This window comes from Crocodylus siamensis, chromosome 2 (assembly GCF_052110815.1).
Source record: "Crocodylus siamensis isolate JL-2025a chromosome 2, ASM5211081v1, whole genome shotgun sequence".
NCBI lineage: Eukaryota > Metazoa > Chordata > Crocodylia > Crocodylidae > Crocodylus > Crocodylus siamensis.
Window position 1 is genome coordinate 244,880,091 of NC_143396.1, and position 25,115 is coordinate 244,905,205.

Sequence of the window (25,115 nt, forward strand, 5' to 3'; positions counted from 1 at the left end):
CATACTGAAGCAAAACTTTCTTTTAAAGGTACCTACATTATAATAATATTACAAGTGTGGTGGTGTTTTTAATGTTACGCAAAACATTTACCACTAAAGTAGGAATATGGTTTTTTTAATCTCTTTTCTTTTTGGGGTTAACTTAAATGTTATTTTTTGTTTGCTCCCGAATTCATGAAAATTCATGATATAATTGCAAATAGAGACTGCACCAGCAGCAGGCAATGGAGCACAAAATATATCTGTGATATGTTAAGATAATTATAAAGAACTAAGAAACTTTAAATAAAAGCTGAGTCTATCTAACTTGTCAAACACCTTTTTTATATATGGAATAGACTCATGCCAAAGTTTGTTTCTGTAGAATTCTTTTCATAGTCTGCTCTAATAAATTATTAGTTCTTAATTGAACTCAAGTAAAAGCTGAAACCAGAGGGGCCCCAAAAGTAGTGAGCACACCTACTGCCAGGTCCCGCTTTTTCTTGCGGCCAGCAGTAGCCACTGCCACTCCTGGGCAGGGCCACATCTCTCAGTCTCTGTCCCCCCTCTCCCCCACCATTCCCTCCCTCTCTCCCCCCTGAACCTTCATGCACCTACAGCAAGTCCCTGCAACTTATGCCAACTCCCGACTCACATGCTGGAAGCAACACTGGGTGGGCACCAGCATCAGCTATGGACATAGTTGGCAGATTACAGATGGCGGTCAGGGCATTCACTTGGGTTCAGAGGTGACACTGCTGCATGAATGAATCAGCTGTGGTCCTGGGCAGTTGCCCCAGCCCCCAGCGGAAACTTACCAGCAGCATCCACAGATGATGCCGGAGTGTGCCCAGTGTTGCTTCCAGAGTGCAGGCTGCAAGCTGATGTAGGCTGCAGATGGGGCTGGTACGTGCCTGCCCACCTGGCACAATGCAGCAGCCAGAGCTGCTGGTTCCATGTAGGCCAGATCCCATGGCTTAGGGGTAACCAACCTGCAGGCTGGATACGGTCAGTTGGTGGGCCATCTTTTGCCCACCCCTGTGTTAAAACAATGGCATGATTGCAATGGAAGAACATGTTATGCCCCATCACTATCATTGTGCCAGTTGTGTTGCTCCCTCACCTTATCCTGTGGATTGGGGGTGGCTCAGTCCTGCACCTAGCGCTGCCCCCAGCCTGTTCCAGATCTGGGACTGGGCCAATAATCAGCTGATTGTTGTCCTGGCTGTGCTGGACAATCAGCTGATTATTGGTGTTGTCTGCAGGTTAATTCCAGATCTACTTAGACACCATGTACAGTGTTGGGGCTGGGGTCAACAATCAGCCAATTGTCAGCCTCAGCCCTGGGAGAACCCAAGGTCAAGTGTTACATTCAATTTATGGTACCATAAAAATGAGTTACAGAGATGTTCCATTAAATATGTGGAACATCTTTGTGGCTGGATTGCCACTTCATGATGCCACAAATCATTGACGCATGTAGCACTGTTATTATTTTGTGATTTACACATTAATCTCACCATAACTATAATGTCTGCCAGGGGCCTCAGAGAGAGATCCTCAACTGGGATACAGCTCTGCTGACTTAATTTCAGATATCCATATGCTCTTGTTTAATACTTTTGTATTTTTCACACTTTTATATCTTAATACATGAGTTAAAATATTATACAATGAGCTCAGCATTATGTTGAAATTATTTGATTGCTTCATAAAAATTGTCATATCTCTCAAGTGTGTCCATACTGCAGTTAGCGCACTAGAACCACTTAGGAATTGGTTTTCTCTTATTAATTCTGATCAGCATCCATTCTGATTTTGTACTATACTCAGATAGTTAAATTTATTCATTTGATCATTAGATGTTGTAAACAATGCTGTAGTTCCTATAGGTGGCCCACCCTGTAAGGTACAGATGCTGATTATAGCTCAAACGTGGTGCGACTTTAACTACTATTGCAATTGATTTCTAGGTCTTTGATCAATATCTCAATTTTATAACATTGGAAGATGATATGTTCCTATTGTGCAATCAAAACAAAGAGCTCATTTCGTATCGTGGTAAGTAAACATGGATTTTTATGCGCACACATGCACGTGCACATATACACATGCACACACACACAGCGTATTTATATACAATGTATACTATATATATATTATGTGTTGTGATATGTTTTAATACAAAGTCATGGGTGATGGGCACTAACAGTGTACATATTTTAAAAAAGGGGAAAAGAAGGGACTAATCATCCTGACCTTAATATTTGGGAAGTTCGTAGAGCAAATGATGCATAAATCGATTTGTAAAAATCTGGAGGAAGAAAGATAATCACTAGCAGTCAATATGGATTTGTTAACAGTAAATCATGCCAAACCAAACTGATCTGCTCCCCTCCCCTTCATCCACTCAAAGTAACTGGTTGAGTGGATGAAAGAAATATGATGGGCAGTATTATATGTGCACTTCAATAAGAAATTTTATATTGTCCCACATGGTATTCTCAGAAGTAAACTTGAAGAAACGTGGGCTAGGTAAAAATACTAATAGATGGATACATAATTGGGTTAATAACTGCAAGGGAAAGGTGATTATCAATACTAGTGCTGTGACAAGAAGGTAGGGGGCAGTGGTGGGAAGCAGAGGCTGCAGCTCCAAACTGGAGCCTTGGGTTCAGAGTTGAAGTTGGAGCAGCGACTGCTGCACCCTCCCATTCCCCTACTTGTATTCAATTCCAAGACACAGGGCTTTTTTCCCCATGTTGAATGAGGAAACCTCATCCTGAAGTTGAGTAAAAACAGTAACTGGCTGATCAGTAGCAGGGGGTTTGGTGGATTACGGACTCAGCAGCAACATGACAGTCACAAAAAAGGTAGATATAACTTTGGGTGCATATTAGGTGTAAGATGCAAAGGATGATAGTACTATTCTGTCTGCTCAGCACTGGTTACCCCTCAGCTGGAATACTTTGTGCAGCTTTGTGCTTCACATTTTAAGAAAGAGAGAGAGGATCTAAATGGTAAAAGGGTTGGAAGGCAAGCCATATGAGGAAAGGCTGAGAGAACTGGTTATGTTTATCGTGGAGAAAAGGAGATTAAGGGAAGACATAATAGCAGTAAATTTGTCAGTGGAGGTTTTTAAGTGGCTGGATAAGCATAATTTAAGAACATCATCCATGTATTTGTACAGGGGGTTGGACTAGACTCTTGAGGTTCCTGTCAGCCCTGTGAATCTGTACTATTACTGTCCATAAACAAGATAATAATTTGCTCAAGTTAAGATTATGTTTTGTCAGCTATATGAAAGGAGCTTGGACTGCATTTGTTTTCATCTAACTGGCTATGTTTGTTTCCTCTTTAGCATTCTCCCATTATTTTTTATTTAAAAATATCAGTGATAATCCTCTGATATCCTCTTAAACTATGGATCCCACAGCTATAAAATGGCAGCAGAAGTAGAAGCATTAAATAGAGGCTTTACCATATCTTCCGTGGGGCTTTTTTAATTATTATTCATTTTGTCAGTCATTTTGGTGGTTGTTAACAGTTACTGGCTGCCATAGGAGGTTCCTTCAATGTAAAGTTTGTATATTATAGAAATTAATTTAAACTATAACAAAACTCTCCCTCTTCCCCCCCCCTTTCCAATATTTTAGCCATTAGCAGACCAGATATAACAGATACTGAAATGGAGACAATTATGGACACCATTGTTGACAGTCTTTTCTGCTTTTTTGTTACACTTGGTAAGTATTCAAGTTCTCTTATTTTTTCAATTGCTATTCTTTTAAACAGGCATGCATTTTAGTTAAATATGTAGATAGTCAAAGAATTAATATGTTCATCTTTAAAGGAATTGCAGTCAGAGCAGACTCCTGGAATCTATTTGCCGTGTTGATTTTAGCGGGAATAATGTGTACCCTTGTAGGAAAAATGAGTCTCGTTTGATGATCTGGAAAATTTTGTGGGGGATTTTGGATGAACCTGCGGTTTTTCATTCATATCTTTCATGGAGATGAACGTAATAGAAGTCACAGAATGAGTATTTAGCTTTTCAAGAGGTTTTTCTCATTTATTCTGAATTTAATTAATGATTACTAAATCACCATTGTTGTCATGTCCACTATGACTTCACTGAGTTCAGGATGGAATACTTTTGAAATTCCCATGCTAATTTTTCTTATAGAAAGTCATGGTCATTGTCGCTATGGCCAGCCTGGTAATACAATATCTTAGAATTTTATTAATCTATTAATTAAGTCTTTCATATTTTTAAATGTAAAACAAAAATACTTTGCACTACTTTTCTTTCTTTAAAGCAATAAATAACTTCTTTGCCATGAAAATTAACTACCTTAGACCACAAACAAAATAAAATGCATCTTATCATAACAAGGGAGCTGTCTGGTACTTTGCTATTATACCTAAGTCTTGTTAAATACGAGGCAAGACAGTAATTGTGTATGTTACTAATAACTATTTCCCTGTCTACAAAAGTAATTTTGGAAAATTTTGTGTGTCCGTCCGGTTAGCAGTTCAGCAAATGTATTTTGATTGCTTAAAATTAAAAACCCTGAAGTTCTAAGCTGAGTTACCCTGATTTCCCTTTTCACTCCATAATATCGTACAGTCTTGAAGATGAGAGCTCAGCACTTCCCTGGAGCAGTCTGAGCTAGGATTCTTTTGTATTTTTTTAGCTCCTTTAATTTCTCTGCTGGTATAAGAGAAATGTCTTAACTGAAGCACTTAAACTGTAAAACGCTTTTGCTTTTATACATATGCAATTAGAAGCATTTAAAATATGACATTAAAAACTTGAAATTCCAATGGAATATTTTTTTAATGAATAATCATTTCCCTTCAAGCTGTTGAAAGCCAAATACGATGGTATTTTGGCAATAAAAAAAACCCTAATTATTATAAGTAAAAATTAAACTGACCTACTTAAGTGTCCAGTAGGAGCAAATGAAAATAAAAAGTATAAACAGTATAAAGTAAACAAAAGCAAAAATAGCTGAGCAAAAGTGAAACTAACTAATGTATTTAATTGTCTAGTAGGGAGGAATAAAAGTAAATGGTAAATGGTGTAAATGCAACAGTATTTTGGACTAAGCAGACCTAAAAATAAGTAACATGAAATTAATATAATTGGTTTTTAGTATTTTAACTGGCCATCTTTTAAACTCTGTGTATTGCTACTGTATTACATGGGATCAAGCATCCATCCATTCATACTTTGGCTTTGTATTTCTGTTTATATTGATAGAAAATCACAATTGTAGTTTAAGTTAATGACTATATGGGGCAAACTGTGTGTGCAGTTGAGTGGCATGCATTAAAAATGTAGCATCCAAAAACAATTTTAATAAAACTTATCTGAATTATTGTGACATAAATGTAAATAGAGGTCACTATATCTTTTTAATAGGGGCTATTCCTATAATCAGATGTTCAAGAGGAACTGCAGCAGAAATGGTGGCGGTGGTAAGAAATTTTTTTTTAATGTGATTATTCCAAGTATTTTTGTTTTCATAACTCAAAACATTTAACTATGCTCTTTTTTTTTTTTTTTCCAAAAGAAAAAAACCAAAAGATAATATTCATGGCTGGTTTTCTGTTATCAGTTACAGAAAGTACAAGGGTAGACATTGTGTGCTAAGTGTATGAAGTCAGATATTCCATACCTTTTTTGAAAAGTGGATGGTGATGCATGTTGCTTCAGCCTAAAAAATCTTTTATTTTCTCCTCTTCTGCTGTTTTGTATCGCCTACAAAACTGTTCTTTTAGTCTGGGTCAAGCAGAAGTTAGAAATTTGTAAAATATTTCTAGAAATAGTTCATGTAATTGAGGGGTTCAGCTTCTGTGAATTTATTTGGATCTCAGGAATTCTTAAAGATTTGTATTATTGTCAGAAGTATTTTGGAGGGTGTAAATTGGTTAAAAAAAATTAAGGTGACAGTAATTTGAAGAGTACATTGAATTGATGAAGGGACACTGGCTAGCACTACAGATGAAAGGGACTTGGGGGTCATGATTGACTGCAAGATGAATATGAACCTGCAGTGTGATAGTGCTGCTAGTAAAGCAAGCAGAACACTTGCTTGCATCCACAGATGCTTCTCAAGTAAATCTCAGGGTGTCATCCTCCCATTGTACCCAGCCTTGGTGAGGCTGCAGCTGGAGTACTTCATCCAGTTTTGGGCTCCACAATTCAAAAAGGATGTGGAGAAGCTTTAGAGAGTCCAGAGGAGAGCCACACACATGATCAGAGGTCAGGAAAGCAGAACTTAGGAAGAGAGACTGAGAGCCATGGGACTCTTCAGCCTGGAAAAGCACAGGCTCAGGGGTGATCTGGTAGCCACCTACAAGTTCATCAGGGATACTTACCAGGATCTGGGGGAACGTCTGTTCACCAGAGCACCCCAAGGGATGACAAGGTCAAATGGTCACAAACTCCTCCAAGATAGTTCCAGGCTGGACATAAGGAAGAACTTCTTTACTGTCCGAGCCCCCAAGGTTTGGAATAGATTGCTGCCGGAGATGGTTCAAGCGCCTTCAAAAGACATCTGGATGTTTATCTTGCTGGGATCCTATGATCCCTGCTGTCTTCCTGCCCTTTGGGCAAGGGGCTGGATTCGATGATCTTCCAAGGTCCCTTCCAGCCCTAATGTCTATGAAATCAATGAAGAAAAATCTATTCTTCCTTATTACGACATTGCTTAGCAGTTAGAAGATTTATTATTTTTAGTTTTATTTTCAGCTGCAATTAATCTCGTTTACATATTATTTTATGACTTAAGCACTTTCATTCTAAATGAAAATATTAAAATTACATAGATACAGTATTCAGCTGAATCCAAAATAGTATTGAATTTAAAACAAACCTCCCAATAATTAACTTCTTTACATGGAAAGTTATACATTTCTTACAGTTTTCCATGTATGGAATATAATTACTGGGGGGTTGTGTTAAATTCGTCTCCCCCACTGCTGCAGCAGGGAAAGCAGCCATGGGAGGGCAAGCTACCAGACTCCCACCCCTTGCCCTCCCACATGTCTACACCTGCTACCTTTCCCCTTACCCCGACCACTTGCTCCCCTGCTGCCATCACCACTTCCCAGGCCACTTGGTCACCTGCTGCCTGCCACCTAACCCCTGCTCCCCCAGTCACTTGCTCCTCATGCTGTCTGCCCACCCATCCTGCTTCGCTCCTGCCCCCCACATTTCTCCCCTCCCATGCTGGTGCCACACAGCAGCTGCCTACCCCAGCCAGTACTCAAATCCAAGATGAGGCTTGTATTTCTCCATGTAGATTTAAAATAATTTATTTCTAAACCTTGCAAGTGTTAAAACTTAAAATGTGAACCAAATGTGACCAATGCTGCACATGTTAGGATAACAAGAGTTGGTATTTATGCTGTCTGGCTTGTAGTGGGCACTTCACTCGCACTCATTAGTTTGACAGAAGAGTTAGAGAAGAGCCAGCTATGCTGAATCTCCTGGGCACCCTATTCTGGGCCTGTAAAGTAGATTGGATTTTCTAGGCTCACTTTTCCTTTGGCCAGAGTTTTTCTCTCATCACCTTCTGAATGGCTGAGACCTGGTCTGCAAGTTGCTTCTTGAAGAGTTTAACTCCAGCATTTTTTGCCCTAGTTCTAACAAAAGAAGCCAAAAATATTTCATTACTTATATCTTTATATTTTGTTCCTTTCTCTAAAAAGTGGCTAGTGACTATAACAGTTTTGTAAGTAAGGAGAGTAATATTGAAGAACCCTCTGACCTAGTTTGGGGACTGCCAAGACACCCCTACAGGTTAAATAGAAAGGGAGTTGACAGCTTCTGTCATGATGATGCCTAATTGGGAGAGGTACTGAAACTGAATTTGAGGGTTTAGATGAGAATTTAAGTGTTGACTAGAGAATTTAAGTTGCCCCATGAATTCACTTGCTGTTTGCTGAAACGGGATGCCTGGGATGGTCATCCTGGGCTTCCCCTTTACCGGCAATAAAAAGGACACAATAGGATCTGATGCTGGATCCTACAGTCATGCCTCCTGCCATATATCTGTGGATCACGCCTTTACCTACATGTGTAGAGGGTCCCTAAATAACAAATCTGAAATGTTCTACAACTGATCTTGTGGAATTCTTGCTGCTTCATGATATCAGATCAGAGTTAAATACCATCTAAAGTTATTTAAAAGAAGCTTGTAAATTAATTTTGTTTAAGAAATCATAGGGAGGTTGCCTAACGTTGTCCATTTTGAAATAATTTTGGAGAATTAGTAAGAAAAAGGTCTATAATAATATTTGAAAAAGGAAATAACCGTCCAGCTAGAGAAGTTCCCTTTTTGGTGTCATGATATCCTTTCATTTTTTGCTTAGAGAGAAACGCTAACCCTTAACTTGCGTGCAGTTGGTACAAAAATCTCAACAGGAGTGTGAAAGTCAGGTTGAAGTTGCTTCTGCCTAATAGCTGTTTCCTGAAAACGGGAAAGTGCTGGACTCAGGTGTCCATGCAACCCTAATTGAGCTGTCTTGTACCCACGTCCTGAATTACATATTCGGTTACTGTTTTTTTCCACAATTAGTATCATACTCAATGCACACTTTGGATACATGGAGGAGACAAAATTCAGATTTCCTGGTCAACTGTAAATCTAGAGGTTTCTAACTTCCAATGCTTTATTTTGCTAGTTGAAATAGTGTCGTTAGCATAAGTTCTTAGAGAGATGTTCCACTTCAGTTAGATTGAGATTACTTAGAAAATCATGAGTTTATGCAGAAATATTGAGATAACAATGTGGTAATTGTGAAGATTGTCCAGAGTAAATTAGTATAACTTAAATATGATCCATAGAAAAATTAAGCGGATTTGGGTAATTGGTTTGTCATAGGATGATACCTATCTGTCGTAAGTATTCATTACACAGACTAATTGCTATGTTCACTAGCCAGTGAAAAGGTACTTTACATTTCCTTTTTCAGAAGCTGGATAAGAAGCTCAGAGAGAACTTAAGAGATGCCAGAAACAGTCTTTTCACAGGAGATACACTTGGGGCTGGACAGTTCAGGTATTGTATTAATGAGTTTTGTTTTGTGTTTTTAATTGCAGTAATACCAGTAGGCTTATAGAAATCAGGTTTTCATTGTGCTTAATCATTGGACAGACAAATGTAAAGATGTGCATCATAGCCTGACTGGTTTGTTTTTATGAAGACTTAAAAATATCATTAAGGAAAATAAAAATTATTCTTATTTTCCTTTTAACAGCTGTTTAGGAGTAGAATTTGCAGCCCTGCAATCCTGAACTAAAACTTTTCTACATAAGTAAGCTGACCGTATTTTTTTATCAGCTCCACACACAGAAAGATCCAATACCCTGTGACAGCTTCTGTCACATGAACTTCCAGAACCAAAATGTGTTTCATGCTTTTTGCATACAGCGATATTCACAACTTCACTTTTATCTAGTCAACACAAAATAAACTAGCTGTTTTATCAGCAGAGGATCCTGCCAGCCGTCATGGGATTTTGACAGTTCAGGTGAGCCTGTTATAAGGGATGGCATATGATGAGTCTTTCTTTAAGCTAACGTGGACCCACGTTGTTCAGGGCTTTCAAGATTGTCACCATTATCTTTAGATTATGTGAAAATGAGATCATCTGTGAAGATCTCTGGGATAATGGTAGTGCTTGCATCCCTGAAGCTACTCCTGGTAGATTTCAGGAGTAGCATTGAAGAGAGCATATTTAAATCATTCTAGCCTGTAGATAAGAAAGGTGGAAGAACCATCATAAGGACTATACCAAAGAAAAATAGTTTTAAACTTGTGGCCAGGTGTAAAAGAGTAATAATGGGGTGCTTCTTTGTAGAAGCAGAATGCAGAAGTTAGAGTCATTGAATCATAGGATTCCACAACTGTTGTGCACAGCTTGTTCCATTGTCCTACAGTTTGGGATTTTTTGAAGATTTTATCTAAATCTGCTTCTCAGCAATTTAAAACCATTGCTTCATGTTTTGCCACCTGTAGCAAGGGAGGATAGTTGCTATACCTTCTCTTTCAGATATTTCAAAACTGGTCACATGCTTCTTTTTTTAACCACATCGTATTGCTGACTCATGTTGAGTGTCTGACCAGCTAAAACCTCCAGATCCTTCTGAGCACCACTGCTGCCTAGCCAAATATCTCCCATTCTCTGTTTGTACATTTGGGGGCTTTTTGCCTCAGAGATATTACACTCAAACACAAGTGTAAAGTATAATTTTATTGTTTATAACCCAGCTCTCCAGTCTAACAATAGCCTTTTAAAAGGAATCCACTTTTGTCCTCCAAAGTATTTTGTATCATGTACCACTTGACCAGGAAACGTTCTAGTCTAGCATCCAATTCGTTACTAAAACAATAACCCCACACACACAGATGCAGACATGCAGGCACAGACAAAGACACATACCCCAGCAGGTAAGTGTGTGTGGGGGGAAGGGTAGGATGGGACGGGGAAAAGGGAAGGGACTGGGGGGGCGCAGATTGAGAAGGGGGGAGTGTCTCTGTGCCTGCTCCCAGGAGCAGGAGTAGGGGCGGCAGCAATAGCAGCAGTACCCCTCTGCAGTCTGTGCACGAGCGGCCGGACAGGGGAATTGGCACACGGTGGCCCAGGTTCAGGTCCCTCAGCCTGTCCTCGTAGGACCTGCCCTGCTGCCCACGATCATGTGAGTGGCCCTCCTGTGGACCCTCTCCATGTTATCCACATCCCTCTTGAAGTGCGGCGCCCAGAACTGGATGTAGTACTCCAACTGTGGCCTGACCAGTGCTGCATAGAGGGGGAGGATCACCTCCTTGGACCTGCTCGAGATGCATCTGTGGGTGCATGACAAGGTGTGGTTGGCCTTCCTAACTGCATCCCCACACTGCCTGCCCATGTTCATTTGGCATCAGTGATGACTCCAAGATCCTTTTCTGCCTCTGTACTGATGAGACGGGAGTTCCCCAGCCTGAGGTATGGTGCTGGTTCTTCCTCCCCAGGTGCAGCACCTTGCACTTGTCAGTGTTAAATCCCATTCTATTCTCGTCCGCCCACCCCTGTAACCTGTCTAGGTCTGATTGCAATCTATTCCTCCCTTCTAGCGTACCCACATCCCCCTACATCTTAGTGTCATCAGCAAATTTGAACAGAGTGCTTTTTACCCCCTCATCCAAGTCACTGATGAAGATGTTGAACAGTGCGGGCCCAGGGACCGAGCCCTGCGGAACCCCACTGCCCACATCCCTCCAGATCATTGAGTCCAACCCCCTGCATAGGCAGGTTCAGATGACCCCAGCCCGATGCCTATCTAACCTCCCCTTGAAGACCCCCAGGGTAGGGGAGAACACCACCTCCCTTGGGAGCCCATTCCAGATTTTGGCCACTCTAACTGTGAAGAAGTTCCTCCTAATGTCCAGTCTAAATCTGCTCTCTGCTAGCTTATGGCCATTATTTCTTGTAACCCCTAGGGGCACCTTGGTGAGTATAGCCTCACCTATTCCCTTCTGCACCCCCATGATGAATTTATATGCAGCCACAAGATCGCCTCTCAACCTTCTCTTACGGGGGTTGAAGAGGTCCAGGTGCCCTAGTTTCTCCTCATAGGGCTTGGCTTTCAAGCCTTTAACCATACGAGTGGCCCTTCTCTGGACCCTCTCCAGGTTATTATCCACATTAAAATGTGGCGCCCAAAACTGCATGCAGTATTCCAGCTGTGGTCTGACCAGTGCCCAATAGGGGGGAAATATCACCTCCTTGGTTCAGTTTGTCATGCATCTGCTGATGCACGATAAAGTGCCGTTAGCTTTGCTGATGACTTCGTCACACTGATGACTATGTTCATCTTGGAGTCCACTAGGAGTCCGAGATCCCTTTCCACTTCCATGCTGCTGAGCAGGTCATTTCCTAGGCAGTAGGTGTGCTGGACATTTTTCCTCCCTAGGTGCAGCACCTTGCATTTCTCCTTGTTAAGTCATATTCTATTTTGTTGCATTATTATTCCAGCTGATATCAGGGAGGTTTAAATCCCCCACTAATACAATTTTGTTAATTCTATTTGGAGGACTAAATCATCATTTTGTTCAGATATGTCCAGTAGGTGTGATGGAAAGTGCTACTTCCATTAATACCTCATAGTTCTCAGCTTTGGAGAGTTTTAGTTGTAATTCATTTCTTTCTTTCACAAATCAAGCTAGTTTTCTAGATTCTGGTCAGGAAGTTAAGCTCTAGTATCTGGTTGCAATGAAATGGAAGCATTTTCCAAAGTACATAAGACCCATTTCAAAAGTGATGCAGGCATATAGTAGCTTTAGCTGCATTTCCTTTTAATGAGACTTAAGTACCTAAGTTATTTGAGCAGTTTTCAAAATTTTGTCCATGGAGTTGAACATCAACATATTGATGACAGTGCAAATTAAAGGATTTGTTTTTAGATTACTTCATATACAAATCAGACAGGAAAAGTGATGCAATACATAGAAACTTCCTTGTGAGGATGTGGCATAACAGTTGTCAAAAATTATACTGAAGACATTTTGAGAAGAAGCAAAACCCTTGAGCCTGTTCATCTTCCCATCCTAACACTTTCCACAGTTGATCAGTTTGTTTCAGAAGCTACTAACAAACATAATTTCATTTTCTTGAAGACTTAATTGCTGTCCTCAGCTAAAAAGTGATTATCACTGCTCAGTGCTCAATATGGATGTCATCATGACAGACATGCACTCTTCCAGAAGAAACTCTCTTGGGAGTGATTTAACTGTGGTTGTTCCAAAGTTTGGCAGTGGGATGAAGGTTGCTTCTTTTTTACTCTGAGAGGAAAAGCCTGAACATCTATAAACTTGTGTTTTTTTCCTGGGAGAGCAACGACTCTCCCAGGACAAACTGAAAGTCTTTACAAGGCCTAAGCTAATAGGTTGTTAGTGCTTATTATTTGACTTGGATTTAAAGTTGTGTGGATGTTAATACAGATCATAGCAATTTTTTTCTGTATCCGACACATATCCATCTATCCAGTATCGTATATCTGGCACTGGTCAGCCTAGATGTTTAAAGAAAGACGTGAATGGGAGGACTGGAAAACTTGTAACAGATGAATTATTAAATAATCAACCAAGAAGGGAAATTTGTCTAATACTTATGATTTGGCTTTTGCATAGAAGTAGGAAATGGAAGACAGCAAATATTAATCTAGAAACTAGGAATACTGCATTTTGCTTCATACCACATACCCCCACATAAGACATGCACCTTGTTTTGGGAAGGCAGACTGAAGAAGAAAAAGATTTTTCCAAAGTCATGGCCAAAAGCTGGCCACATGGAATGGCTTACTTTCCCTCAGCCAACTCACTGGCTGCTCAGCCAAAAACTACTTCCAATTTGGCAATGGCTGTCAGAGGGTTAAAACTCTTGCTCTTTGGGTGAAGAGTCCACACCTGCTGAATGCTGGCTAGAAAAAAGGGAGAGGATGGCCGCCATCAGCCATTCTGGCATCCCTATACTTCCATTCCTGTGCAAAAATCAGCTTCCCTTAAGGCATAAACCCCAATTTTACAGGGGCAGTTCTTGCAGAAAGGGTGCATGTGATATGTGATTAAATATGATATTCCAAATGTTATATATATATGTGTGTGTGTGTGTGTATATATACATATATGTATATATGTAATGTTAAAATTTACTAACAACATGTTTTGTTTACAGTTTCCAAAGGCCTTTATTAGTCCTTGTTGACAGAAATATAGATTTAGCAACTCCACTTCACCATACTTGGACATACCAAGCCTTAGTGCATGATGTACTGGTAAGGCAATACATTTTTTATTACTGAAATTATAATTACACAATTATATTTTTAATTTGTCATTTAACTTGATACCAATTTCAGTTCGTAATCAAAATCTACTGTGTATTAAATGTAATTGTATGTGTCTGGACATATGTATATTTGGAGCCCTTTCTACAGAGGAAAGTTGGAAAAGAGCTGTTACGGTCTAATTGTTATGGGTAAATGAACTGAGAATGATTCAGATAAGCAAAACTCTTCAGCTTTAACAGTACTTCATCCTGAGTTGATGTTCCAGGGGCTCTTTTAAATTTCAGTCATTCTCAGTTTGTTCACACACAGCGATAAGAACATAACATCTGCTGTCCTTTTAAAAATTCCCTTTTTGTAAGGGCTCCAAATGTATGTGTCCACACCCTAGGTTGTTTCACTAAAAAAACATTTTGGAGGACTTGAGGATTTTGGCATGACAGTATTTTTAAATTATCTATACATGAAATGTTGATGTAGTTAAGACATTGGTAATTTAGTAATGCACATATTTTTTTCAGTAGCTCCTAATCCTACATATAAACTGTAGGACACATACAATGTAAGTTTCACTAGGGTCTATTCCAGTCAAGTTTTCTTTGTGGCTTTGTGGCTGTACATGTGCTTTACTGCAGAGTAGACTAGCTGTGGAGTAAAGCATCACCGTCTGTGCAGCAGTCTTAAGCTGCAGTAAACTGGTTTACACTGCAGTAAGATAGTACTGTCAGGGATAGTACTATTTTACGCCAGGGTAATTTACTGCAGTTAAATACACATGTAGACACTGGGTGTAAATTGCTCTCGATCAGCCGAACTAGCACTGAGCCAGACTCCTGCCTGCCACATAACCACACAGCTACACATTTTCAGCATCCTCACACCCTAGCCAGCGCTTGTCGCCCAATACCACTACCAGGAGTCTGTGCCTGACCTCTCATGCCCCCTGCCACCCCAGGCCTGCTGTGCCCCATGTCTAATTGCTGTTGTCTTGGGAGCATTTGTAGATGGTGCACCCAGGAGTAGTTTACTTTGGCTCAAACTGCTCCAGAGTTTATTGCTTCATATTAATTGCACATGTAGACACACCCTGTCAGTATGAAAATGTTTAGCTTAAATCAGATAAGTCTAAAGTGGGCAGGAGGAAGGTTTCACAGTTCAGCTGCACCCTCTTTAACCTTCTAACATAGTTGTTTTTTTCTAAATCTTGTTTCTTTTCCTTCTCGCCTTCCTCTGTGAACATGCATGCTTACAACAGGACATTGTTATATAGGACAGGGGTTGCCAACCTATGTCCCACAAAGTCATTTTATCTGGCCCACAGAGCCAGGGGTCTTCTGCAATGGGGAGAAGCAACAGTACTGTGAGGCGGAGCAGTGATTGTGACAGGGTTGGTAGTAGCCTGCATTTCAAGCGAAATTCTGTTGAGGCGATGCTGTGCTCCAAAATGTTGCTGACCTCTTTGCTTGTTTGGATGTATGTGAAATATGAATATTATAATGATTTTATTCTATGGATTCTAAAAAACAATTCTGTACTGTTTTCATAGCTTTTAAAACAACTCTTGGTATCAGATTGATATTTTAAATATTTTATTATTTTACCATTCTTTTCCACAAGATGGTGTAGATGTTCCACACATAGAAATACCAAATGGTAAATGAATTTGCTGAGACAACATGCATTTTATGTTAGAATCAGGTGGGGCGTACAAAATTTACATACCAACTTTCAGTGAATGGCTTTATTTATATACATAAAAGGGCTGGAAGGGACTGTGTGAGATTTAATAGTCTAGCCTCCCACTCAAAGAAGGATCATACCTGATTAAGCCATCCCAGCTAAGTGTCTGTATACCCTTCTGTCAAAAATTTTCAGTGACTGAGATTCCATAACTTCTCTAGTTAGTCTGTTCCAATACAATATCTCTAGATAGCCTGCTCCGATGCTTAATCATCCTTGTACTGAGAAAGTTCTTCCTAATCTCCAATAGAAATCTCGTGTGATGAAGCTTGAGACTTTTGCTTCTATGGCCATAGAGATGAACCCATCTCCATTTTAATATTATAAAAGTCTAAGTCTGTCCTTCTGTCTGTAATGCTTTATTCACACTCTGAATGGCTGACGGAAACAGCCAATCAGAGTGCTCCAAGCGTGGGGGAGCGCTGCCATAATTTTGAAGCCACTGTGGACTGGACAGAGGGTGGGGGAGCCGAGGCCAGCAGCGCTGGTCTTGGTTCTCCCACCCCAATCCCTGCAAGAGGCAGAACAGTGGCAGCATGGAGCGTTATGTTGCAGCACTCCATTCCAGCTGCTTCCGCCCCCTGTCATTCTTGACGGACAATTGGCAAGTCTCTTTATAATTTCCCTTTAGATATTTGAAGACTGTTATCAAATCCTCTTTCAGTCTTCTCTTCTCCAGACTAAATAACCCTTGCTTTTCCAGCATGTCCTCACAAGTGAGCTCCCCTGCATGTGGCTTTAAACTTGCTAGGGAGTGTGGAGCTCAGGATCATGTTCCTAGGCTCTATGCATGTTTCAGTAAGCGCAGCATTAGGAACTGGTTCTAAGCGTGTACCTTCCTGAGCAGGCAGTCGCACAATTGGGATCTGATAAATTTTTACCCCCGATACCAGAAATGTCATGTCCTGCCATGCTTGTGGCATGGCTGGAAGTGAGATTGTTGGGATCAGGGATCAGATCCCATTGCACCATTAAATTAAAGTCTGCCAGTGGCTTAACAGCTCTCCTTCATTATTTTATTGTTGAGATTAATATACCTGTCTATAACATCAGCTTTTTTGAATAGCATAGTGGCACATATGGCATCATCTAAAAATGATGTGTCATGCTTGTGAAGATTTTAACCTCTCAGGATAGTCTTGGGTTTTCTAGAATTCTGTTCTGTAAAGTAATTGTATGTGTGCTATAGGTACACGTTGCAGGTAATAGCAGCTGCCTTTTTGAGGCTGAAGACCTGTTCAAAATGTCATCTATTTTAGAATGTGCATGATGTGACTTGAAGTTCAATCTCAACATCATCTTTAATATAGTTTGCATGTTTGATGAACCCATGTCTATTGGAAATGTAGCTAAGTGATCTACCTTACATATCAAGGGGAGTAATTCCGTTTCAAAACTATGTACGTTATTTGGTTTTAAAAAAAGAAGCATACCACATTTTCTGCAGATTGAGCACAGTATTTTATTAAATAATTGAAACACCATTTTTAAATGGCCCTAAATTGTAATGGGGAAATTGTTACTACAGTAGCAATTACAGAAATTGTATTTTCACTGGGGGTGCACCAATAAAGATTTTCGGGGCCAATATCAATGGCCAATTATTAATGAACCATATTGGCCAATACCAATCCGATTACTGATAGGGCAGGCTGATGCTGTGGGCTGGAGCCAGGGCCTGCGTCAGGCTCTTCCCAGCAGATGAGCTGGGGCAGGCAGTGGGGGCGCTGGGAGGGGGGGCTATAGCCACCCCAGAAGTTGCTATAGACCCCCTTCCCTGTTCCACCACCGCTGCCCACCCTGAGTGCAGCCCCAGTTTAGCCCCTCCACCAGAACCCGGTGTAGCCCAGGACCCTAGCCTGCAGTGGCAGCCCACCCTCGCCCTGCGCACAGATTCAGGGGGCATACGCCTCCTGTGCCTGCCCTGGGAGTGCCCACAGCAGCAGGAGCCACTCCCCTCCTCCCCCCCTGCACCCACCAGACCTGTCGCTCGCAGCTCCATCCTATGTCCCACCCCAGCTGGGCAGTGCCTGCCCCTGCCCTAGTTCTACTTCCTCCCTCACCATCGGGGTCTCAATCTGCCCCCCACACTCCTTTCCTCCTCCACCCCTTCACCCCAACAGATTTACCAGCTCTCCAAGCTGCTGGGCTGGCTGCATCATTGTTGCGGCTGCGCATATACACGCAGCATTTATCAGCAGCATTGGCCACATCAGCCAAAAAAAGCTGATTGCTGACAATGTCAATTTTCCTTTTATCAGAGCCGATACGATATGTATCGTTGCACCTCTGATTTTTACATAATGAATTTTCATGTAGCTCTCAGCTACAGGAGCACAGGAAATTTGTGTGGTTTTGGACTAAATGTCAGTCTAATCATAAATCCGTGTGCTGTATCTGTTATGATGATTTTTTTTTGGTGTAACAACTGCACTAAATGGTCCAGAGGGTCTCGTATTTTAATAAAAATATCTTCCAGTGGTTGAGGGGGAGGACATAGGCAACGTCTCAAAAACAGAAGCAGTGTGTGAATTTTTCTTTAATTAAGTCATCTTCCTGGGCCTTTTAACTCCTTTTTTTCACCAAAATAATTTCTATCTGTATTGAAACCTTGAGTACAGGCCTTGTAAGGAGATGGAGAGTTGTTATAAAAGCTGACTTCTTTAGTTAAGTAGTTGTTTGATTTTTTTCAAGTTATTTTATTTCTTACATGGATTATATGTTGCATTTCACTTGAGACACAGGAATAGAAAATGTCTCATGAAAGTAGCCCTCACATCAACAGTATTTGTAGTCATCAATATTAGTCCTTACAAGTCAAAGTAAATACACAAGGATGAATTTGGATGGACTACACTTCCCTCTATTTTTTTGGATCTCTTTCTGTCCGTGATAAAACTAGCATGCTTTGTTAATGGGGGCCCTGGCTCTCCAATTTGAGGGCTGCTTTGTAAGAAAGAGATCTTCTCGTAGACATTCTTCAATTTCAATGGATGAGTTTATGTGCTAAATTCTAAACTATTTCATGTTACCAGGAAAGAATCTCCAAAACACTTTGTATACAGACAGCAGCTTGAAAACCAGTTCATTAAAAAGTAGGGGCTAATCAAAGTTAGGCTTCAGTGGACAGCCTGCAAATATCTGCAGATATTCTGTTAGCAAAAAATGGCTATTCTTGTGGCTAAGTAAAATAGCTTTGTTAACGTTATTACCAGGATACTCGTTCTTAGTTCTAACTGAGGCTACCTAACATGCTCTGATGTGATACCAGCCAAATGAGCTACATAAAAAAAGAGTGCACAACTTTTTTATATCTTTACTTATATGAAAAGTAGTCAACAGAAGTGCAAATAAAACATTTTAATTGGATTTAGGGAGCCCCAGAGTTTTTGCCACCCAGTACAAGAGTAAGCCAACTCACTCCTATAGTTTCTGCAAGAGCTTGTTATACTTCCCATAATAGCAAAAGCAAGAGACAGCCTTGCTGTTGAAGCTGTACGTATACCATAAAAGTATACCGTTGAACATGAGAGAGAGCCTCTGACTCGTATTCTGTTTCATGGTATTTTGAATAGCTTGTTTTTTACAGAGACTTGAGTATTTTGGATTGCCGTACCTGGAACTGGAGATAGCAGCGGCTTTACCAGACCATTTCCTCCATCTTAACCAGCTGTGTCTTTATCTTCTGTCCTTTTTTCTGGCAGTTGCTGACCTTCCCACTCCCCAGAAATCAACAGATCATTAAGGGAGAGTAGGTTACTCAAAGTTGTAAGCAGTTCCTTTCTTTTTTTGATGAGTACCTGGAAGGCCTGTATTGCATGTTGTTTAAAGTTGCTTTTTTCAGGTTCCCAAAACCTGTAACTGAAGGGGGAGAGTAACTTCAGTGGCTAGAGCAGGGGTAAGCAAATATTAGGCCCAAAGGCCACTGAAGGAGGTTTGGTGAGCTGACACAGCCCAGGTCAGCATCGTGCCCTGCCTCTGTCTCTGTCCCTTCCCCCCACAGCAGCTCACCAAAACTCCTTAAGGGAGCTGGGATGGGGCTGTGGGCAGATGGGGAGCAGCATCCAGAATGGGCCATGGACTGATCCTTGGCACGCCAAGTCCAGCCCGCAAGCTGTATTTTGCCCATCCCTGAGCTCAACTGTTTAATAATTCCTAATCATTGCAGTTTCTTTGGCAAAGTGTTTGCGGAGGAAAACTGCTGAGAGCTGCTCAGAGACCTCCATAAGGTCAAAAGAGGGCAAAATGGACATACAAAGGAACAATAAATCTAGCATATTAAATGACTGACTGGGTGAAGAAATATGGGAGAGAGTGAACAGGGAGGGGGAAGGAAACAAAACCACTAGAAAGCTGAGGTGCATAGAAAGCAGGAGAAAAAGAGGCTCCTTTGATGATGGAGTGAAGCTGCTCTTTTTCTTCAAATACTGCTTTTCTTTTAATGCCAAATAACTACAGACACCGAAGTTATTTCTCTTTATAAATGCCAGTTTCTTGCTCCATTGTAACTAAAATTGGTCACTTGCAATGAGAAATGAGAACTCTTTAGCTAGGGTTATCTTGTTCTTGACAGTGCAGAAGCTTATGTGTATTTTCTTTTGATTAAAATGGATTTTTTCAAGCCTCTTATTACTTCTGAAAGCCCGTTCAGCATTTGTTAACTGTGTGAAGTAAAAACAGTCTAAATTACTTTGCTTGAAATATTCATTCTAATTTAGTTCTGCTATTTTAATTTAACCCTAATTATTTAACCATAATAGTACTTTTTTCAAAATAATAAATCATTCTGTAAATCATTGTTTGACATTTTCCCAAAATAAGAACATGGTTGCTACAATTCACTTTTTATAGTTTCATAGTTTCTAGGGTCAGAGGGGACCTGAGCTGATCATCTAGTCCGACCCCCTGCTATGGCAGGAAAGAATACTGGGGTCAGATGACCCCAGCAAGATGTTCATCTAAGGCTGTTAATATGAATTTTGGATTAAGCTGTTGCATTTTGATACAAAGGAGATGTAAATAACTTGCTAATGTTATTGCATTATAATGGTAATAAAGTAACTTAAATACTTACTAACATGAACGGCCTCTTAATTGTTTTATGATTACATGTTTATCACCAATTTTTTTTAGAAACATTAAGTTGATTGTTTATTATGCAACCTCATTCTTGACATTGTTTGTTCAAAATATTCTTAATTATCTTGTACTTTCTTTAGAAATATCTTGTACTTTCTTTAGAAAGTTTTTATTTTCCAATGGCTATAAAAGGGTAAAATAAAATAATGCTAAATACATGAATGCATATTACATGAAACTTGGAACAAATATGTTTGCTACAGCAAAGTTTGGTTAGCAAATTCACTGCTTAACAAATTCTTCCAGTGTACTAATGCAGGGATTGTTAGCTGGGAGCACGCATACCCCTGAAGGTGCTTGGATCAGTCCTAGGGGGTATGGGTGTGGGCAGGGACAGACTGCTGCTGCCTCCCAGGAGCAGGGCCAGGGTAGGGCAAGGTGAGGACAGCAGCCCCCCTCTGCAGGGTGGAGAACTTCGCACATGATGGCCACCACCACCACACACCAGCCCGGTGAGCTTCCCTACCCTGCTCATGGGAGGTGGTGGTGCTTGGTCCCCACCTGTCCGTGGGCCATCCCTGCTTCCCTGCCCTGTGTCTCGCCACACACTAAGCGCCCCCTCCTCCCCAGCATCTAGTCACCAAGGGTACTTAGGCTAAAAAAAGTTGAATGCCCCCTATACTAATGTATGGTAGTAAAAATGATAAATTTTATCATGCATTTGATCATCTTAAGGGTTCAAATATTCATAATGAATTACTTCAAAATTCAGTTAATTTTCTAGAGGATTCAAATTCAGTACTTGTTTTGGTGAAACAGTTAAAATATATGTACTAGAAGTTATGCCTTCTCAATGTAACTGATTTGACTGCAAATTTGGGCAGAGGGAAAGGGGACTTTTAAAAAAGTACTAAGCATATATTAATCATCATAGGTTATGTTGCACTGAGACGGAACATTTCTTTCTATTCTTTAGTGTTTGCGGGAAAACAATGGAAAGCCGGCATAATATAGAATAAGATCAGATTGTCTAGACTGTAGCTTCCAAAGATATTGTTATAGTTGTAGATGATGTCATTAAGATAATTACTTTATACTCTTCTTGAACTGAGTAGCCTTGTAAAAATGTCTGTGAAAACTTCTTCATCTTTTCTTAGTTCAGTCGTTTCACAGATAATTTTGTTTGTATCTGATGTCTTGCCAACATTAACTCCATGGTGCCTGTGGCTTTGGAGACCCCTTGCTTGCTGTCTATTTCAAGACAGGAAAAATCTGAGGCCTAGTATGAAAAAGGTTTACAGATTTTTGTATCAAATGACTTCAGAAAGGTCCTTTTTGGGTGAAGTTTACAGTTGCTCCACTTTTCCAGAATCGTCATAATTTTAAATCATGACAACATTACTTTTAAATACCAAGGCCCACATAGTTTGATATTTATTATGTTGTTTGTGAATAATGTTATTAAAACCAATGGGGCTCTGAGAGACTCTTATTAGAATCTAGCCCCTTATTTTGATACTTGTTTTCCCACACATAGCTTGAAAGGATCAGTTTTTTGTTTTTGAAAAGTTAAAATATTTTCACTGTCTCCCAGGAAAGTGTGGTCTCATTTTTGTATTATTGCATCGTTCTGTTTAAAAGACTCTACTTTTTATTGTTTATTGTATTCTCTTAGAATGTGACAAAATAGTTTCGTTAGTAATTTTCTTCTCTACAGTTTACCAGCATAGTCTTGCTCTTCAAACAAAATAAATATGCTTCTTATTTTTTAACTATAGTACCAATATATTGTATTTACCTGAATCCAAGATTCAGAATCCAAGTCGATTTAGGATGCCCCCCCAATGATTATATGTTATTCATGGAAGATTTATAAATTCATAATTTCCATATATAGAATCTAATTATTGGCAATTATTGGGAAAATTATCTTGAATTTGTCCCTTCCACTGCTGCAGCAGTGGAATTGGGGAGGGGAGGGTGGGACAGCTTGCCTCCTGTTACCTGTCCTCAAACTCCCCCCAGTTTCTTCCCCTTCACATTTAAGAAAACTGTCTGCCATTAGCCCAAATAATATTTCAGAAATTTTAATGTAGGCTTAATTTTTGGTTCTAGTAATCCTGATACAGTCTGCCTCAACAATTAATTTCTACTCTAAGTTTTATTCTTTATTCAGTCTTTAAACATGAATATTTCTCATAAGTACTTGAAAACCTGTTTTTTGAAATGCATGGCGAGATCTCAAATAGTTAATTTGTCCCAAATATCAAAAACAATTAAATTTTTTCTCTTAGACTGAGCCTTTATTTCCTTTTTCCTAGCATACTAGTGTTCCTCGCCCTGCTGCCCTCCCCTGGGCCCTTTGTAGTGCAGTGTGTGTGACCCAGGGTGGCAACATACAGAGGGGTCACACAGGGAAGCTGCCTGCTGCTGCAAGCTCTGCACTGCCCAGGTCACAGCTCCCCTGTGTGCACAGGAGCAGCATGAGTAGAATGCAGGGTTGTGCCCCTTGCTGCCCTCCCCACCTCCCAAGGGAAGCATTGCCTGGGCAGTGGGGAGCTGAGAGCAGCAGCCAGCTTTCTGTGCCCCCCACTGTGCCCTGCCACACTGGGTTCCACATGCTGCTCTGCAGAAGCAGCGGGAAGGGCAGCACAGTGGGGAGCATCATTGGCACCTGCTGACTCCCCAGAGCCTAGGGCTGGGTCTGGGGCTATGAGGCACCTGAGGCCAAGGCTGGGGGCAGGGGCTTTGGGTGGGGCAAGGGGGACGAGCAGGGCTGGGGGCAGAGGCTTTGGGTGGGGGGGCAAGGGCCATGAGCAGAGGCTTTGGGTGGGGGAAAGGGGCACAAGCAGGGTTAGGGGGCTGTTGTGTGGGGACCAGCACAAAACAAATACACAAAATCAAAGGGAGTATCAGAAGTTTGATTTAGTCACCAGGTTTACAATTTTTAGAAAATCTGGTATTTACCATAAAAAAAAAAAAAAGGCAACATTTATGATTATTAACTATGCTGATATGCTGTGTATCCTGCCATGTACCCCCTGCTCTCATTTTTCTGGCATGCCGGCACTCTGGCACCTTCCAAGGTAGACATTCTGGGCTTTATCAGCACTCCAGCCAAAAAAATGTTGCTTACCCCTGTTCTTTTCATGGGACTCTAGACCTCCCTTTTACCCAACCCTAACCACAACCTATCTCTGACGAAGATGTATATTGTCCTGATTATACTAGTGAAGCCTACTCCCCTTAGCAGCCATTGTGGTCAGGGATCCACTTAGCAGACCCCCTTTTGGCCTTAATTATTCCTCCACCAGCTAACAATCCACAGCTGCTTAATCAATCGACTCAGCGTCAAAGGTACAGACTAATGTCTACCTGAGTCCAAAAGTCCATACGCCAGTGCCTTACTTCACTGACATAGAAACATGTCCTTCCCCAACAGGGGACCCTTTAGAGCCGTGGCCTTCACATGCCCTGGTCATGCTGCAGGAGGCTTCTTTAATATTCCATCTGGCCCCCCAGCGACCCTCAGTCCTTAGTCTTGGGCCTAATTAAATACTCTGGGGCTTCCAGCTGCCCCTCCTCTTTCAGTGTGTGTGGGGCCTGGGTGTAGGGACCTGCTCTAGGCTGGCCTCTGACCTCCAGGTCTAATCCTAACCCCTGGGAGGTGAGTAGTGTCCCAACGCCTGAGTCTTCCACCCGGGATCCCCCTGACCTCAAATCTGCCACATCTCCAGCTGTCCACCTGGAGTCACTGGTGCCTGCTCTGGTGTCTTCAGTCTGTCGGATTCTGTGATTGGTGCTCATCGAAGCGCCACACCCTTTGGACTGGGCTGACTGCTCTGCTTCAGCGGCCAGCTGCTCCCTGTCTGGGAACTGTTCAGCCTTCCCCTTCTGCTGCCCACTGCTGCCTCTGCCCCTCTTGGAGGCCAGAAGTACTTTTTCTCCCTGCCAGCCCAGAGCCTCGCGTTGCTCCGGAAGCACCACAGCACTCTTGCACACCAGTGGCAGGCAGTTGCCTGTGCCATGGTAAGTCCAAGATGCTGGCTGTCACCCTCTCTCTCTGTCTTCTCACCCATAGGTTACAGCCTCTCTGCAGATACCCTAGCTTCTTTAAGAGAGAGAGATTTCTTCAAATGATTCCTCTTGTGCACATCTTCATGTATGTGCACAAACACATCAAGCCCTTTTTTGTGTTAGCTGTATGTTTAGGGTGTGCCATTAGACTGCTGTCCTTCCTAGTTCTCTGTGTGTACAAGCTTTGAGGGAAGTAGGCACTTTCTGCTCCTCAATTTTCCTCAGCCACCTTGGCTAAAGAAAGAACACTTACAGGCTTGTGCTTTCACCTTGCAAGGTGCCCAAATCCTTTATTTGAAGTGTTGCTTCTCAGCTATTGTTCATATCACTTTTACTTCTTTCTCTCATTTTTATTGTATAAGAAGAAACAGGAAGAAATAACAGCTAAGGAGAGGTCTTG

The 25,115-nt window shown here is 41.1% G+C and overlaps 1 protein-coding gene across 1 annotated transcript in view; it reads left to right on the forward strand.

The window, feature by feature from the left end:
* Positions 1-25,115, forward strand: part of SCFD1 (sec1 family domain containing 1) — a 114,468-nt gene that overhangs the window by 7,939 nt on the left and 81,414 nt on the right. The window contains exons 6-10 of the mRNA XM_090033546.1: positions 1,953-2,040; positions 3,636-3,725; positions 5,408-5,463; positions 8,968-9,053; positions 13,708-13,807. Of these exons, the coding sequence (XP_089889672.1) occupies positions 1,953-2,040; positions 3,636-3,725; positions 5,408-5,463; positions 8,968-9,053; positions 13,708-13,807 (420 nt within the window). The remainder of the gene's footprint in view (positions 1-1,952; positions 2,041-3,635; positions 3,726-5,407; positions 5,464-8,967; positions 9,054-13,707; positions 13,808-25,115) is intronic.